Source organism: Lycorma delicatula, chromosome 1 (assembly GCF_047948215.1).
Source record: "Lycorma delicatula isolate Av1 chromosome 1, ASM4794821v1, whole genome shotgun sequence".
Lineage (NCBI taxonomy): Eukaryota > Metazoa > Arthropoda > Insecta > Hemiptera > Fulgoridae > Lycorma > Lycorma delicatula.
The window spans coordinates 148,113,695-148,130,296 of NC_134455.1; the positions used below are offsets into that span (position 1 = coordinate 148,113,695).

Genomic DNA, 16,602 nt, shown 5'->3' on the forward strand with positions numbered 1-16,602 from the left:
GTTGTATTGTTGAGATTATACATGTTTATGGTATACATTTTCTACAGACTACTATGGTATATTGTGTCACATGCTACACAGCAACTAACCGTGTTGTATTTCCTCATTTGAGGGAGTATAGGATTCAAGTTATAGTGGGAAAGTAAAGACTGAAAAGGAAGTATATCATTATGGACTGGTCACTTATTGAACTGGATTTATTTATTTGCAAAATATCTTACTCCGGCAATATCAAATATGTGAAAATCTCAGGCAAGGCGTATACACGAAAACATTTAATCACAGGTTAAATTGAAAAGGTAGAAAATCTAATACGGTAGTTCACTTATGTTAATTAAAGATTTTTAACTAGGTAGGAAACCTTGAAATAAACAAGTCAGTATACAGATATTTATTTTATAGATTTTTTCTTTTCTTTTTAAAACTCTTTACAAGTTCTAAGAGAGAAATTATTTTATGGTTAAATAAATCATACAGATGAAAAAAACAAAAAATAATAATAATATGTGTGCATATACATAAAAAAACGATTAGTGAAGTTATTCCATTCAAAAGTAAAATTGCAGCACATTAAACCACCCTATTTGATTGTATTTAAAATATATATATAAAAGATTACACAGTACTATTCAAAAGCATCTCATTCTTGACTTCATAGCTTTTAAAACAAATAACTACAGTTGTATGTTTTGCACATGTAAACTGTATTCTTGTGTAAAATTCTCTTCTTTTATGTGGTTGACGATTGCTGTGATCAACTATTGATGTCATCTCCTGTCACTTAATATAAATATAGTTAATGCATCTGCTGTTATTACCTCACAAATTTGTGAAACAACAGTAAACACAAAACTGAAAAATATTTCCCTCTCCTTTAAATATTTAGAAGTTAATTATTTTTATGTAATAGGTAAAAGCATTGTCAAGAGTTTTGATAATTGTAGAAGAAGACTCACTGCAGAATACCAAGCGTTTTGTAAAGTTTGTGATTTTTTTAATAAAAATCTCCATAATATTGCTATCATAAATAATTGACTAATTCGATGTATCCAATAGTATCTGAAAAAAATAAAGCAAGGAATAAAATTAGCAATAAATATTTGCTGATAGTCCATTTTATAAGCTTTCTTTCTTTTCTGATTAGCCTCCAAAACCACCGTAAGGTATTACTTCAGAGGATGATATGTATGAGTGTAAATGAAGTTTAGTCTTGTACAGTCTCAGGTCGACCATTACTAAGATGTGTGGTTGAAACCCAACCATAAAAAAACACCGGCATCCACGATCTAGTATTCAAATCCGTATTTGAACGTTGGAACTCTTGACTTTGAAATCAGCTGATTTGCGATGAAGAGTTAACCATTAGACCAACCTGGTGGGTTCCATTCTGTTAGCTGAATGTCAATTTTCACACTTAGGGTTAACTGTCAAGAGTGGTAAAACATTGAACTTGTAAATTATATGAAAACTTATATAGCATTGTGTATTTACAACATAAACTAATGACAAAGTTTTTATCATATTTATAAAATATTCAGTAGCGTTGTCTAGAAAGGATGAGTAATTGTTATAAACAATGAAATAATTTAAGAAAATTTTGCGATTTAATTATGCTATTACGAAATTCTACTTATTTATTTATAAATTTACATATATATTTTATTCGATAATTATCATGTTTCTCAAGAAATCTCTTTTTATTATTTGGTATACAATATATTAGAAAATTTATTATCGCCTATGCAATTAAAAAAAATTCTCTGAAACCACTAACAGTCTGGGGTTTTCAGTATATTTATTGAGTATAAATAAAAAAGCTTACGTATGTATTGAAAAACACGTTAGGTTAAAAGGAAATATAAAATATTCTACACAGAAAATAAAAAAAGCTTTGTTATATTAAAATTGAACAAAGAGTGAATAGTTATAAATTACCAAAGAAATATGCAGTGTTTCTCAAATGGTGGGCAGGCTATACTTTTTTGGATTTTACTTGTAAAACTAAACAAAGTATATTCTTAGGAAAAATGGCAATTTCTCCTCCGATCTCCCGCGTCCGCCATTTCGTTATTTTCATATAAAAATTTATATCTCAAGTTCGGATAGACGAATCACTTTAATATTTGGTAAGCGTCTTGGTTATACGGTTTTAAAATTAGCAACCAGGATTTAAATCCCTTCGCAAATTACAAAATGGCAACCATGTTTATTTTTCAATCCGTTATAGCTCCATAACTATTAGTTTTATAAAAATTTATGTTATTTGCTAAAATATTATTAAGCCTTTTTTTCTGAACAAAATGACATTTTATTTTTTTAAATCATTTAACAAATAGTCGAGTTATGGGAGAAAATTATTACTTAATTTGATAATAAATTTATAATACTAGGATTAACAATAAATAGACAATTAATATTTCAGCGAATTGAACGTAAAGTGGACGATATGAAAACATACGTATAATTACATCAATTTTCTGCTATTTGTTAACCGAATTTCAAAAATAAAATGTCATTTTGTTCAAAATAAAAGGCTTAATATTTTAGCAACTAAAATATTATTTTAGTTGCTAAAAAAACTAATATTTAAAACTAATATTAAAACTAAAACTAATATTTATGGAGATATAACGAATTGAAAAATAAATATGGCCGTCATTTTGTAATTTGCGAAGGTATTTAAGTATAGTCCTGATCTTTTGCTAATTTTAAACTTTATTACCAGGACGCTTGCAAATTATTAATGTGATTCGTTCATCCAAAACTGAGATATAAATTTTTTTATAAAAATAACAAAATGGCGGACTACGGTAGAACGAAGTAGAAATTGCCATTTTTCCTAAGGATATTTTGGTTTAGTTTTACAAGTAGAAAAAGAAAAAGGAAAGCCAGCCCACCATTTTAGAAACACTCTGTATATGTTAATATTAACAAAAAAAGTAATAATAAAAATCAATCAACAAGGTGATAATTTAAGATTTTAACTTTTGTAAAGACTCAATCAAAATCTAACAAACATTTTTAAAAACCAATTTCAAAACATCTTTCAGTCTTTTTGTTACAAACTACAGTGACTGGTGTTAGTGCAATTTGGTGTTTTATTTAATTAGAATCTGGCCAAAAGTATATATGATTTGAATTATGCAGATTTGTTTAGTATATTTTATGTTATAGTTTTGTATATTTATATATTTTTCATAATATTAAAGTGTATTAAAATATGGTCCTCTCTATTTTGTGTAATTGTAGACTATTATTGTAATTGTGGCCTCTTGTAAATGTTGGTGAATTTGTATTAGTTTGATGATAAGATCAAGAAAGTTTATTTGTTTTTTATTTGGAATTCTGCGGTAAAGTTCTATTGGTGATGCATTTAGTTTATAAATGTTAATGGTTTCTCACATTTTATTATATTGCCTTGGTACAATAAAACTGTGTTCTCAGTGTACCTGTGCCAGTACATTACACTGATCAACAATGGTTTTGTTGAATGAGAGTGAATAACTGATTCTTATAATACTTTTCATGCTGATTTCAAATATGAAATCAGGCTTTGCTTTTTTATAACTACCATTCTTATTTTCAGGTAGTATCATGCATTAACTCCATAAGCATAGCATTTTGTGAACATATTTTATTATATTATTTATCAACTAAATAACTTTTGCTTGTTTATTACAGTCCTGTAATTAATGTCACGTTGATTTGTTAGATGTTAGTCATCATGTTTATTATTTACACATTAATTAAAATGAACAAAAATGCGACTCATTTTTCCTATTTTCATCCTACTATATACATATCACCCACTCATTAGTTATTTCTGTCATTCTTATATTTACTTTTAAACTGTAATGCAGGCTAGAGAAATATTTTTAATTCTCATTCAAGTGCGATTTCTTATGTGTATAATATTCAGTTTTGTACCAGACTTTTGTGCTTGCAGGTATATGCTGTTCAGTAATTTGTATGTTTATTAAATTAGTGTGTTTATAAAGTGTTTTTTTAAATAATATTAATTATTATAATGCAATTACAATGCCTTACAGTTGCATTAATCATCCATACAATTTTTTGAAGTCTCCAAAAATAAATATAACTCCACTGATAAAAAAGTCGTATGAACTGTATTTTGGGTGTAAGGTAGGTCATCAGGACAAATCTTGGGCTCCTCATATTTGTTGTGCTTCTTGTGTAACATTGTTGACTGGTTGACTAAATGGATCTCATCACTTGCCATTTGCAATTCCAACGGTTTGGAAAGAACTGAAGGATCACACCACAGACTGTTATTTTTGTATAATAAAGATATCTGGGATAAAGCTAAAACTAGACGTACTGTTAAATACTCAGATATTCCCTCTGCCATGCGGCTAGTGCCTCATGGCAAGAGCTTCCAATTTCAATACTACCAGAAACATAGAAGATGACAATTTCAAATCTTGTGCTGACTTATCAAGTGATAAAGAAAGAGATCCAAACTTTTTAGAAAATAGATATACTGAACATTTAATTAATCAGTCAGAATTAAATGATCTGGTTCGTGGTCAAAATTTATCAAAGAATCAATCAGAAATAGTGGTATCAAGACTGAAAGGATGACATCTTTTACAACCATATACTAAGATAAGTGCTTTTTGAGACATACGGTCAGAATCTGAACATTTCTCTCGGTATGAAAACTTAGTATACTGAAATGTTGTGGACTCTTTACTGGAAGCTTGGGACATATGAACTATCCTGAAGAATGTAACTTTTTATTAACTTGTCAAAGCTTAGTTTGAAAGCAGTTCTACTTCACATTGGAAATAAATACCCATTAATACCATTGGTGTACGCTGTTCACATAAAGGAGTCTTATAAAAATATGAAACGTGTGTTTAGCAGGATTCAGTATGAGAAATATTTATAGCATATTTGTGAAGATCTGAAAGTAATACTGCTTTTACTGGGCCTGCAACCTGGATACACTAAGTTCTGTTGCTTTTTGTGTGAGTAGGATAGCAGGGATAGGAAAAACCAGTACATAAAAAAGCAGTGGCCAAAGAGAGAGGTACTTACTGTAGGAGAGAACAGTGTTGTTAGTCAGACATTATGCCTGTAAATGCCTGTGAAGTGTGTTTGTGATGACTTTCAGTCATCACATTTTGAAAGTCTCCATTCTCAAACGGGATATTTTCTACCTGAAACTTGTAGCTTATAAACTCAGGACAATGAGATGATGTGACTGAAACTGACCTAAACGAGTTTCTAAACATGTTTGCCACATCAATTGGCATGGTTACAAGGATTCTGTTGTTTTCCAAACCAATCAGGTGCGGTGATTGTCCTGTTCCACACTAGGCAGGAACATTTCTCCTTACAGCAGGTGATGATGTTGTCTGAGAAATGGAATTGTAATAATTAAGCCAAGATTTTCGTTTAGCACACCAAAACACTCGATGGTAAACAGCCCTTGCATTGCAGAAGGTGCAGCAGAGCAATTCAGCTGTAGGCCTTCAACTGAAATTACGAGAAGCCCTATGATAATCCCTTTGTGCATGCTTACAGTATTCATCCCACCAAGAAACAGGAGGGCGCCTTGGCTTTCCAGATATCAAAGGGATGAATTCATTTGTGCTATCGAGAATTTGGTGTAAACTTGGCAAGTTGGTGAATCGCACTACCACTCTTGTTATATTGGCCAAAGGAATCCTTGTATCCGATCCATACCACTTTCTGAACCATCATCTATGTGGTGAGTGAGGTAAATCTCTGTTACCGACTGAGATAACAATCAGTCTATGATTGCTTCCAAAAACTTTTTTGGAAGTGCGCCAGGTAAGACGTGGGTGTTGGGATGCTCTGAATACAAGGACAGATTGATGCACGAAAATGTACCTAATGAAGATGATACAAATGTGTACAACATATTGTTCAATAAGCACAGATCTAAGTTCTGCCTCGTTCAATCAACTATAGAATCTCAGGAAGAACATGATGATGAACCCCATGAATAGTGATGGACATTGAAATCACCAATTATTAGGCAGGGTAAAGAAATCTGTGAAAAAAGACTGAAGAGATTATCCTCACTGATATCAGGATTTGGAGGTAGATATAAGTGGCAGAGATTCATTTTGAATAGTGCCAATATCTTAACTGAGACTGCAGGGATGTTTGTCATTAGTGGAATATGCACGGCTAATAAAACAAAAACAACAGTTGAAACATAAAACAGAACTAACAGAAACATAACAGTTGGCTGCAAGAAAAGAGCCACACCTTCATACTCTTTGCCCTCAGTTTGATAGTCGTATCTTTTGCATACATAACCATGAAAGGATACATTGTCTATGGACAGAGGTGAGTCACCTGCAGATACAACATAAAGTATTTTCTTCCTTTATTAGGATTTCAATATCCTTACGGTGAGAATGGAGACCACAAACATTCCACTGAATAATATTTTAAATCACACAAAATACTTTTTTCCTGTTATATATAAAACCTCTGGGTGCAGATTACCTATCAAATACAACCCAGTTTTTTTTAAAAACATTTAGGAAGTGTTTTGCTTATTTGGACACTTCATCTGCCTCCATACCCTCAAAGAGAGATGGCGGTGGAGATTTGGAAGCCCGAGTGACTGGTGATACCGCCTGGTAGGTGATGATTTTTTTGTAGATCCTTTCATTGGAATCTTAGTAGTCTGCTGTATTGTTGGTGCAGTGGGAGGTTTATTTGGTGTTGTACTAATTGAAATGGTTTTCTGTACCCCATTGTCAGTCTTTTCACCAAAACTATCCTTCTTCTGGTCAGTACTCAATGCTTCAATAGCAGAGGTGAGGGATTTTACCTGGATTGACAAAGCCTGGTCCAATTTGGTTAGTTCTTTGCACGATGCGCACTCGTTCTTCTGTGCGTTGTTAGAGAGAGCCTAGACAAAACCAACACCTTGCATTATAGGATTTTTCATGTTCAGGGATTTTTTTATATTCCCGACAAGCTATAGAAAGGACACTTTCTGTTCAATACAAATCACTTAATATAGCCTTTTAAACATGGCATTCTCAGGATCTTGCCAAATTTGAACCCCTTACAGTTAATACACTTTTCAGCTTCTGTACATGCACTATCATGTCCTGTACAGGTGTAATGGGCACAAACTTGCTTCTTGGTACAGCCAATTTTGTTGTGATCAAAATCCTGGTTGCATCTCGGGTTTAGGTATATATGGTACCTGGTATATTTGTCACACAGACAGAGAGGTATCCAATTCTTATTCTCTTAGGAACAGTTGGAGAAGAAAAGGTTAGAATAAGTGAAGATGTTGGCACATCCTTCCTCACAATTCTCTGCACAGAAGTCACTAACTATGGCAATAATTCTTCTGATATTTCAGTTAATTCAATGTCAGCCAAGTCAAGGCAAAAGCACTACCTTGCTGAAATTTAGTGTCTTATGGGGCTCCACTATCATTCTATCTTTCCCAATATTCTTAAGGGCTAAAAAGTTGCTCTTTTTTGTTGGTTTGCTAAAAGATTGCTCCTCACTGCATACTTCAATCAACAGGGCGCCACTTCTAAGCTTCTTAACATATTTCGGAGACCACAGGCTGTTATGACACACTTATTTAAAAGGTACGGAGAAACCTTAGTAAAGGATTTCCCTTCCTCATTGCACCTCACTATTTAGGACTACCATATGGTTCCCATGAGTACCAGTGATAAAATGGACCACTCCAATAGAGCGTGCATGTACTGGAGCTAGGGCTTCATACAACTGGATTCACCCTGGTGCTCAGAGGACATTGTTTGAGACTCACTAAGTAGAGCCATCCACCCATCAGGTAGTTTCAACCTTGGGTGAAGGATGCAGTTTGCAAGGTATTGTGGTGTGTAGTGGGAAGGAAAGCTGCAGAGGCTAGAATTATGGGGATGCCATCCCCAAAAGTCTTAAAGAGTAAAACTTCGCATTGGGACAGAAATATATTAATAATGTTAGTAAAAGTGCAGTTATTTTTATTCACAAATAGTATAATATACAAAAAGGCATAGACACTCACATTTACCAATATTTAGTAAATATTATTTTCATAGTGGTCAAAAAAACAATGCTTATTAATTAAGAGTTTATAAAAACCACTTATTAAGTAAGAGTTGAAATAAATACCAGAATCAGATTTTCTCTATCTGAAGATGACGTAGATATTAATGGACTAATCTAAACTTTTTATTTGTTTTTAATTTTAGATTGTAAGAAAGTAATTTATGGTTTGTTGAGTTTTAACTTTAATTACCGAATTAAGTGGAAAAGGCTTAAGAAAAATAGGTTATAGTTACAGTATATGTATAAATCTTCCTATCTTTTCATGAGTGTCTAAAATTTATTTCATTCGTTATTCAGTTATTGTTCAGTTTTCAAGTTTAGTGTTTTGAAACTGCATTGTAAATACTATTTATTCTATTAACACTATGTCTGATGAGGAAGATACAATGATAAACATTTAGTTAAAAAAATAATGGTCACAGGAGACCACAGTGATGCAAATAAAAAAAAAATGACACGCCAAACACATGAAATGGGTTCCAACTGTAATGTTGGAATGGTTATTTCGGGGAAGTAAGAGATGATGAAAGTAGATTGTTAATTATATGTTGTTAGTATTAATGTTAATTAAATTGAATACTAGATCGTGGATACCAGTGTTCTTTGGTGGTTGGGTTTCAATTAACCACACATCTCAGGAATGGTCAAACTGAGACTGTACAAGACTACACATCACACATTCATACATATCATTCTCATTCATTCTCTGAAGTAATATCTAAACGGAAACTCCCAGAGGCTAAAGAGGAAAAAGAAAGGTTTTTAATTAAAAGATTTTTCAATTTAAGTGAATGGACCAAGCAAGTGGACCATTTATTATTTTACAGATGGTAAAATATAGAAGATTGTGTGAAGATCACAGAGAGACTAATTTTTGCGATGCAAGGTCAAGTACAAAGTAAAAATTGTTCAACTAGACGGTACAGGTTAAAAGGATGATTTTCAGAAAGGATTCCATTCAATCAACAGTATAATCAAAAATCAATTAGAGAACATTAAAAAGGTTTTAAAAAATGAGGGTAGTTTCATTGGGATTTACAAGCTCATCATACGTAAGAATGGATCACAAAAAATAACTGATGATACAACTGAATGCTTAGTTAAACAGATTACTCTTTTAAAAACCACTTAAATGACTACTGTTTATGCAAGACAACAAAACCATATCTTCCAGAAGATCTGCCAGCTGTTAAATTGTATGAAAGTACAAGGAACTACATCCTGCCAAAAGTGTTTCACATGAGATATACTTTACAATATTCAATTAAAAGTTAAATATCACATTTGGTTACCCCAGAGGCGATACCTGTGCAATACTACAATTTTTTTGTGAAAAAAATCATTAAAACAAAAACTTAATAATCATTTGGAGCTGAAAGACAGGAAGGGGAGGTCAAAAGCACTGAGCATAAAAGATATGAAAAAACATGAGTGCTTAGTTGTGGATTACCAAAGAACTTTATCTGCACCAAACATTATGGCAAATATTGTTAACTATACTATACAAATGTCTATGATTTCATTTAATAATTACTAGTCATAATATAGTCATATACAGTGAATATGATTTATGCATACCCAAAAATAAATGGAAGAAAAGGTTCAAACATTATTTAATGTTTGGAACATATAATTTTTAAACTCCAATTCTAATGTAAAGCAGCTAGAAAATATTCTGTGACTCAGCTGGCAAGTAAAAAATAACTACACTTTCATATTTGGAATTTTTCTACCTAACCTTGATGATATAAGTGATAAGCACTGTGAACGCTTTCATCAAAATTTATCAATGATGGAAACACATGACCAGGGAAAATGGAACCTGAATATGCTTGCTGATTACTTCTCGATGCTGAAATGGGACATTCTAGAAGCTGAATACAGGAGAAAACTAAAGAAAAGCAGATATTAAGTGATAAAAACCTGCCCTCCATTCAATTTTGGTTTGCAGATTTGAAATCAATGGAAAAATACTATAAAACACCTTATTTAATGAAAAAATCTAATATTCTTATCTTTCTGATCTTTTTCCCCAGGAAAAGTATATATTGTAATTATATGTATGTATTTTTATTAAATGTTTAAAAAAATATGAATGAGTTAAGAACTCAGTTGGATTGAGAAGTATAATATAGTTTAGGGAAAGGTATTAAGTACTAGCTATAACAACAGAGTTTCTATGTTAAAATAGCTTAAATAAAATATGTCTGCCTGAATTTTCATAATTAAGCTATTAAGCTTCTATAGATTATTCAGTTTTATATTGGGCTAAAATGTGCAAGAGTATAATGTTTAATCTGATATAACTATATCTGAATTGTTTTCACTGAATAATACTTGCAATATTTGTGTTAATCACATAGCATCATCAAAAAAATCGCTTTCGGCATGCCAGAAGGTGGAGGTAGATTTTACCAATGCTAAGTTGGGGATAAAAAATATTTCCACCATTAAAATTAAGAAAAAATTAAAAATTTACTAAATATGACAGTGATTATATGTGAAAAAAAGTTCACATGTTTAGCCCCATCTTACAATTCCAGCAATATTTTGGTCATCCCTTGCCGTAAGGGTTGGTCATATCAAAAATTGTTTTAGATAATGTTTAGAGGACTAATGACCACTTAAAACTGATTTGATACTCTGCCCATTAAGGGAGGTATAATTTTTTTTGTTTTCAAAACCCCATTTTTTCCACCCCCTGGGACAATGGTTGGTGATATCAAAAAACTTTACTTACATTAGTTTTAGGACCTTATCCAAAGAATAGTTGGAATTTTAAATGAATTTGATATTTTACTTAAGAAAGTTATAGCGATATTTTGTTTATTTGAAAAGCCCTCCCATTTCCCTCCCGTGGTCCAATTTTGGCCACTAATGAACTTGACTGAGATTTTGGGATGAGTTATTTTTAAGGAACAATTTGAAAGTGATTGGTGCAAAATTACGGCAGTTATTGTGTCCACAAGAAGGTGAAATATATATATAAATAAATGTACATATAAACTTTTGAGCTGACATTGATTTTGGGGGATGTGAAACGCAAAGATATGTCAAAATTTTCCTGAAGTCAGATCAAGATACCCGTTACAATAGGTAGCTTTCTTATGAAATGAACCTAAAAGCAAATGACATATTTAGATTGCAAGTTTGTTTGGGTAGAGCATTCCTTTCATATGTCTGTTTACAGCGTTGATAGATACACTCAATAATCACCATACTCTGTATTGGAAGCATTAGATTTCAGAGTATAGTTTGCTTAATGAACAAGAAAAATAATTAGTTAAATGATGTATTTTTAAGAATTTACTAATGGTTTTCTAAATCTAATACAACATTTTTACTTCAGTACTTACTTTCTTAAATGTTTGTGAGCATCTGGTAAGTTATTTGGGTCTTCTTTCAATATATGTTTACGTACACCAAGCCAATAATCTTCCATGTATTTAGTCCAGTTCACTTCATTTACATTAAAGTTGAAACATTTCTTATCAACTAAATTCAACTGCTCATAGAGGGTCAACATATTTTTATTTATGAACTTCCATTCATGTGTGGTAAAAAATTCTAGACATGCTGTTGCACGTTTAAGTTTCCTCTGTATTCGAACTAAACTGTAAATTTGACATAAAAAAACTTTTTAATTTTGTTTCATTTACAGATTGCTAAAGAATAGTTGATTTTACACATTAAACTATTTACATTAAATTATTTAGCTGCAGTAATTCTGAAACTGACAAATTTTGAGTAAACAAATCTGGCACTTAAATAGAAGAATAAAAAATAAGAAAAACAAATCATAAAACATGAAGAAAAATTAAATTATTATCAGACATATTCATTCAGTAAGGAATTATAAAAATTGGATTTTGTTACTAAAAATTTGGATTATGTAGAATAACAAAAGAAAATATATATTTTATAAGAATAAAATATATATATTTATATACATTTAAAAAATATGAGAACCTGCATATTATAACATTTTTTAGTGTTTAAATGTCTTTTTTTCTGACATTACTTTATCATCTTCTTTTATTCCATCATGTAATAGTTGTTAGATAAGAGCAATTCTTTTACTGAGGTTTGTACTTGTTCTAAATAGTAAAATAAGTTATTAAGGCTTCCACCCTCATGATGTGTTTTGTCTTGTTTCAGCCCATGCCATTTCTTTCAATCTTCTACAGATTTTCATTCATTATTTCCCTCATATCTACTTTTAAACATAAAAGTTTTACATATTTCATGTAGATACATTTTTGTTTTTACTGATCATATGTATGTCTGTAATTTATAACTTAACAGAAATAAAAAAAAAAAATTTCATTAGGTTTCCCTGAATTCTAAATTTACTCATTAAGATAGGCCTATAACAGTCCATGTCATAGAACATGTAATAATATTACTTGTTGCTAATAAGAACAACTTGTATCCATAAAGAAAATTTATGGATACAACAACTGATTCTCTCTTTTATTACAGTATATACACATTTCTATTGATAAAATATTAATTTTCTATTAATTATTTTTTTCAAATAAAATAAAAAGGTTAGATATTTATCCAAATTTAATTTCAGGGGTGGTTCTTTCATCTAAATTTTACACTAATAATTTCATAAAATAAAATTCATTAATTTTTTGGGTATAAAAAATTTTAAATAATAATAATAAAGAAAAACTTGCACAATTAATTGTGCTCCTTAAGTTTATTGTAATTTACAACAAGTATAACAATATTTCTTTGTACTCTTGCATTTATATATAGATAAAATGTTATTCTTGTAACATGTTTATGTACATATCAATAGTCATTGTGTATTTATGAACTTATTTATGATTATTGTGGTTAAATGTTTGGAACATTAATGGTAAGTATTTTCTCACATACATTGGTTTTTTACCGGCCATTCTCGTGAAAGTATCTAATATATATGCTGGAGTTGTATGAAATGCAGCGCTGCTTAGCCAATTAATGACACTACTTTTTTTAAAACTTCCACCAGGATACCAAACAACTTCAGTGCAAGGATGTTCTATGATATATCTCTGGATCATTTTTTCAATGTCACCCCAATATATTGGATTACTTACACCAGAGGAGCAATTGTAAACCATCATCTTGTTAGTTCTGAAAAATATTAATGTAAAAATTAATTAAAATTAAATTAATGAAAGTAAAAATTAATTAGATTTGGATTGATTGCTCTGTTCTGAAAATTGTATGTGTTTTATCTACATTATAATGGTTATATCTGTGTTTTTAAAAATCCATTTTTACAATTTTTATTAACAGATGGAATTTTTTCTGTTTTTAATATTTAATATTTGTTATTTAATTGTGTTTGTAGGACTGAATATTTATCACAAGATATATCATACTAGAAAGTTTTAAAGCAATTTTAACATTAATTAACTGGATTTTTTAAAGCAGCTTCTACTTTTTAAAATTTTACTATTTAATCATATACTTTTTGGAGTTTTATAATTATATTCACTATCTTTGTGATTACATTAATATATTTTGTTGATATCTTGAAATAAGTAAATTGTGGTTCAAATGTTTGCATCAATCTCCCGTTTATGTTAGTCTGATTTTTCCTGGGTGCACAATGAAGTATCGAAAGAGTTATCAGCACCTGGACACAATATTTATATAGTATGTAAATAAATATTAAAAATTAAAAACTAAAATCCCAAAAAGTGAAATAAAATTATATTGAAATATTACATCAATTATCTAAATTAAAACAATAAAATTACATCTGCTATACGTCAAATGGTATAAGTAGCTGAACTGAAAGCTTCTACTGAATACTCAAATGTTTGAATATAAATAGATAGCCCTGAGAAATCGTAAATTATTAGATTACATTGTTTCATTGTTTTCCAAGATACTTTGCATGTCAGTCCCTAGTTTAAACTTGCGATGCAATGCCGCACAACGAATACAGTCCATGAGGATGTGGTGCACTGTTGGTTGGCAGTCACAGCGAGCACAAATGGGTGCATCTGTTTGAGTCATCTGATATCCAGGACTGAGCATAGTTTGCCCTATTTGCAAACAGAGAATAATAACCTCCTCTCAGTGGTTATTCCTGCATGAGTAGCTACACGGTGACACAGTGTTCTTAACTGGACGAAGTTTATTGTTTTTGGTAGCATTCCATTCACTTTACCACTCATTATGAACCACCCTCTTCAGAAAACAGACAAGATTGTTCAAAACAATGCGATTGGTGAAAGGGGGCTGTAAACAAGCCTCTTTTGCTACACTATCAATCAGCGTGCTCATTGCCTGAAATTCCAATATGGCTGGGGATACAGCAGAAGCTCACAGTTGTATTATGTTGAATCATTTGCGAAATAACACACTAAATTTCATAGACAATAGAGTGTCTGGAACACATGTCACTAATCGCTTGTAAGGCACTAATGGAATCAGAGCAGACAAGTATGGGTCAAAATGTTGGGCTAATTATATTTAAGGTCTTATTAATAGCATACAGCTCTGTAAAGAAAATACCGATGATGCTGGGAAGGCCAAATATGTATTATTACCAACCACAAAAGCACAACCAACAGAATTAATGATTTTAGAGCTATCCATATAAACTACAGTATCAGGATTCATGCTATTTATTAGGGTTATACCCTTCGTAGGAATGACAGATTACTTTGGTGGTCTGCTATTGTGTATCCATTTGAATTAACTTCATGTGTTTTTCTTTTCTCTCCAGATAAAGGGGGAAGGATAAAGAAGAAGGAGAAGAAACAAACACTTAATGTTTACTGCCTGTTTATATTTTAAAATGTAGGTTGGGTCTTAAACCATGAAGCTGATATTGCCTAAAAGCCTCTAAAATCTGGAATGTTCTGTTTATTGATTATGTATTAATCATAGGTGGTTTTAACTGGCAATATTTCTGTCAGAAATATGAATACTCTGCATGGCCAATAATGGACTACCACACTCCATTCTTGGCTATCTACTATTTTATACTTACACTATCAATGAAAACATGCTTTTTTTGTTTTCATTACCAGATTTTCGTTGGCAACTTGCAGTTTAGAGCCATTTAGACTTACAAGATGTAGATACCGTTTCAAAAGTTCTGCAGTTTAAGTTCTGTTTTTTCTTTGTATGCATGATCTAAAAACATGGGTTTTTACTCAATACAATTAAAACTATATGCATTCTAATCAGCTTTTCCAATTTACTGAGTTATCTGTGTAGTTTCAAGAATTATGAGTTAAAATTTATGGAAGTGATCTCATTTATGAAAACTGCATTAACTCTGTTTACTGGGTCAATAACAAGTTCAGGTGATCTTAGTCAAATGACACTCGTTTGCAATAATGTTTGCTGCAATACATCATTCACTGTTTCTTTCTGAGGTCTGTTTGGGGGTGTTAGATAAAGCACTTATTCTGCAGCTTATCTCAATCTATCGGGCGAGTAAGTGACACAGTACACAGTGCTCTGAATTATTGTATTTGTCTATTATTCTTTATCTACAGCATAAGCATACTCGTCTAATACTCTATTTCAACAAACTCAGCTGGCTGAAATTAACTAACTGTTAACTGCAAATCATGTATACTTTCCATTTTCAAGATTATTTTACTTTACTTATAGGTTAATTCTAGTGCTATATGCTTTCACTCATCCTTTCTTCTGATTCTTAATTGTAGATCAAACTTGCGTCAACTTGTTTCTTTTCCAAACATCTGGCTTGTGAAACTCTCTACACTATCACATAATTTCTCTACTTCCTCAACTTCATTTAAATTATAACCTTTTAATATTACTGCAACAAAAGTGATTTTTAATTTCTTTTTTCTTAGTTTTTTTCATTTGTACAATTCTGATTAATAAGGTATTCGTTATTGTTTTTATTCTTATCATTCTGTTTTAAAAATATTTATTTGGCCAAATTTTTAATCAAATATTTTATTATGATTTATTATTAATAATAGTATAAAAAAATTATTGTTTAGTTTAATTTCTTGCCAACATGTGAGCGATATCTCTAAAGTAAAGACCGCTGACCCAGCGGTCTTTACTGTATATTACTAGCGGTCTGTATATTACTAGCGTGGCAATGAATGACCCATTCATTGACGTCATTCATTGCCACGCTAGTAATATACAGACCGCTAGTAATATACACACTCTATTGTTGTCTGTAGTGGTGGGATAAATGATTCTTTTTCAGGAATCGATTCTTCGATTCGATTCTCCGAAAGGATTCTTAAAAAAAAAATCGTTCGACCGATTCAATGATTCTTTTCCTTCCTACCACTACCAGAGCTGTAAACTCTAATGCGCATCCTCTCTTTCTCTTCTTCACCCATGTTTAGCGGTTCATCTTTCTTCATTTTATTGTTCGACTCAATTGATGTATAGCGACTAAATGTCTTCGATTCTTTTCTCTTCAACTTTATTTGACTCTTAAGAAAACATCTGCTTCTTTTTCGGTTGAATACGATTTTTAGTAGCCTATCACTT

At 31.1% G+C, this 16,602-nt stretch overlaps 1 protein-coding gene across 1 annotated transcript in view; it reads right to left on the minus strand.

Moving 5' to 3' along the window:
• Positions 1 to 382: 382 nt before the first annotated feature.
• Positions 383 to 16,602, minus strand: part of LOC142323983 (putative fatty acyl-CoA reductase CG5065) — a 102,472-nt gene continuing 86,252 nt past the window's right edge. The window contains exons 7-9 of the mRNA XM_075364450.1: positions 12,982 to 13,221; positions 11,448 to 11,705; positions 383 to 1,059 (exon numbers count right to left, since the gene is read on the minus strand). Of these exons, the coding sequence (XP_075220565.1) occupies positions 900 to 1,059; positions 11,448 to 11,705; positions 12,982 to 13,221 (658 nt within the window). The 3' untranslated portion in view covers positions 383 to 899. The remainder of the gene's footprint in view (positions 1,060 to 11,447; positions 11,706 to 12,981; positions 13,222 to 16,602) is intronic.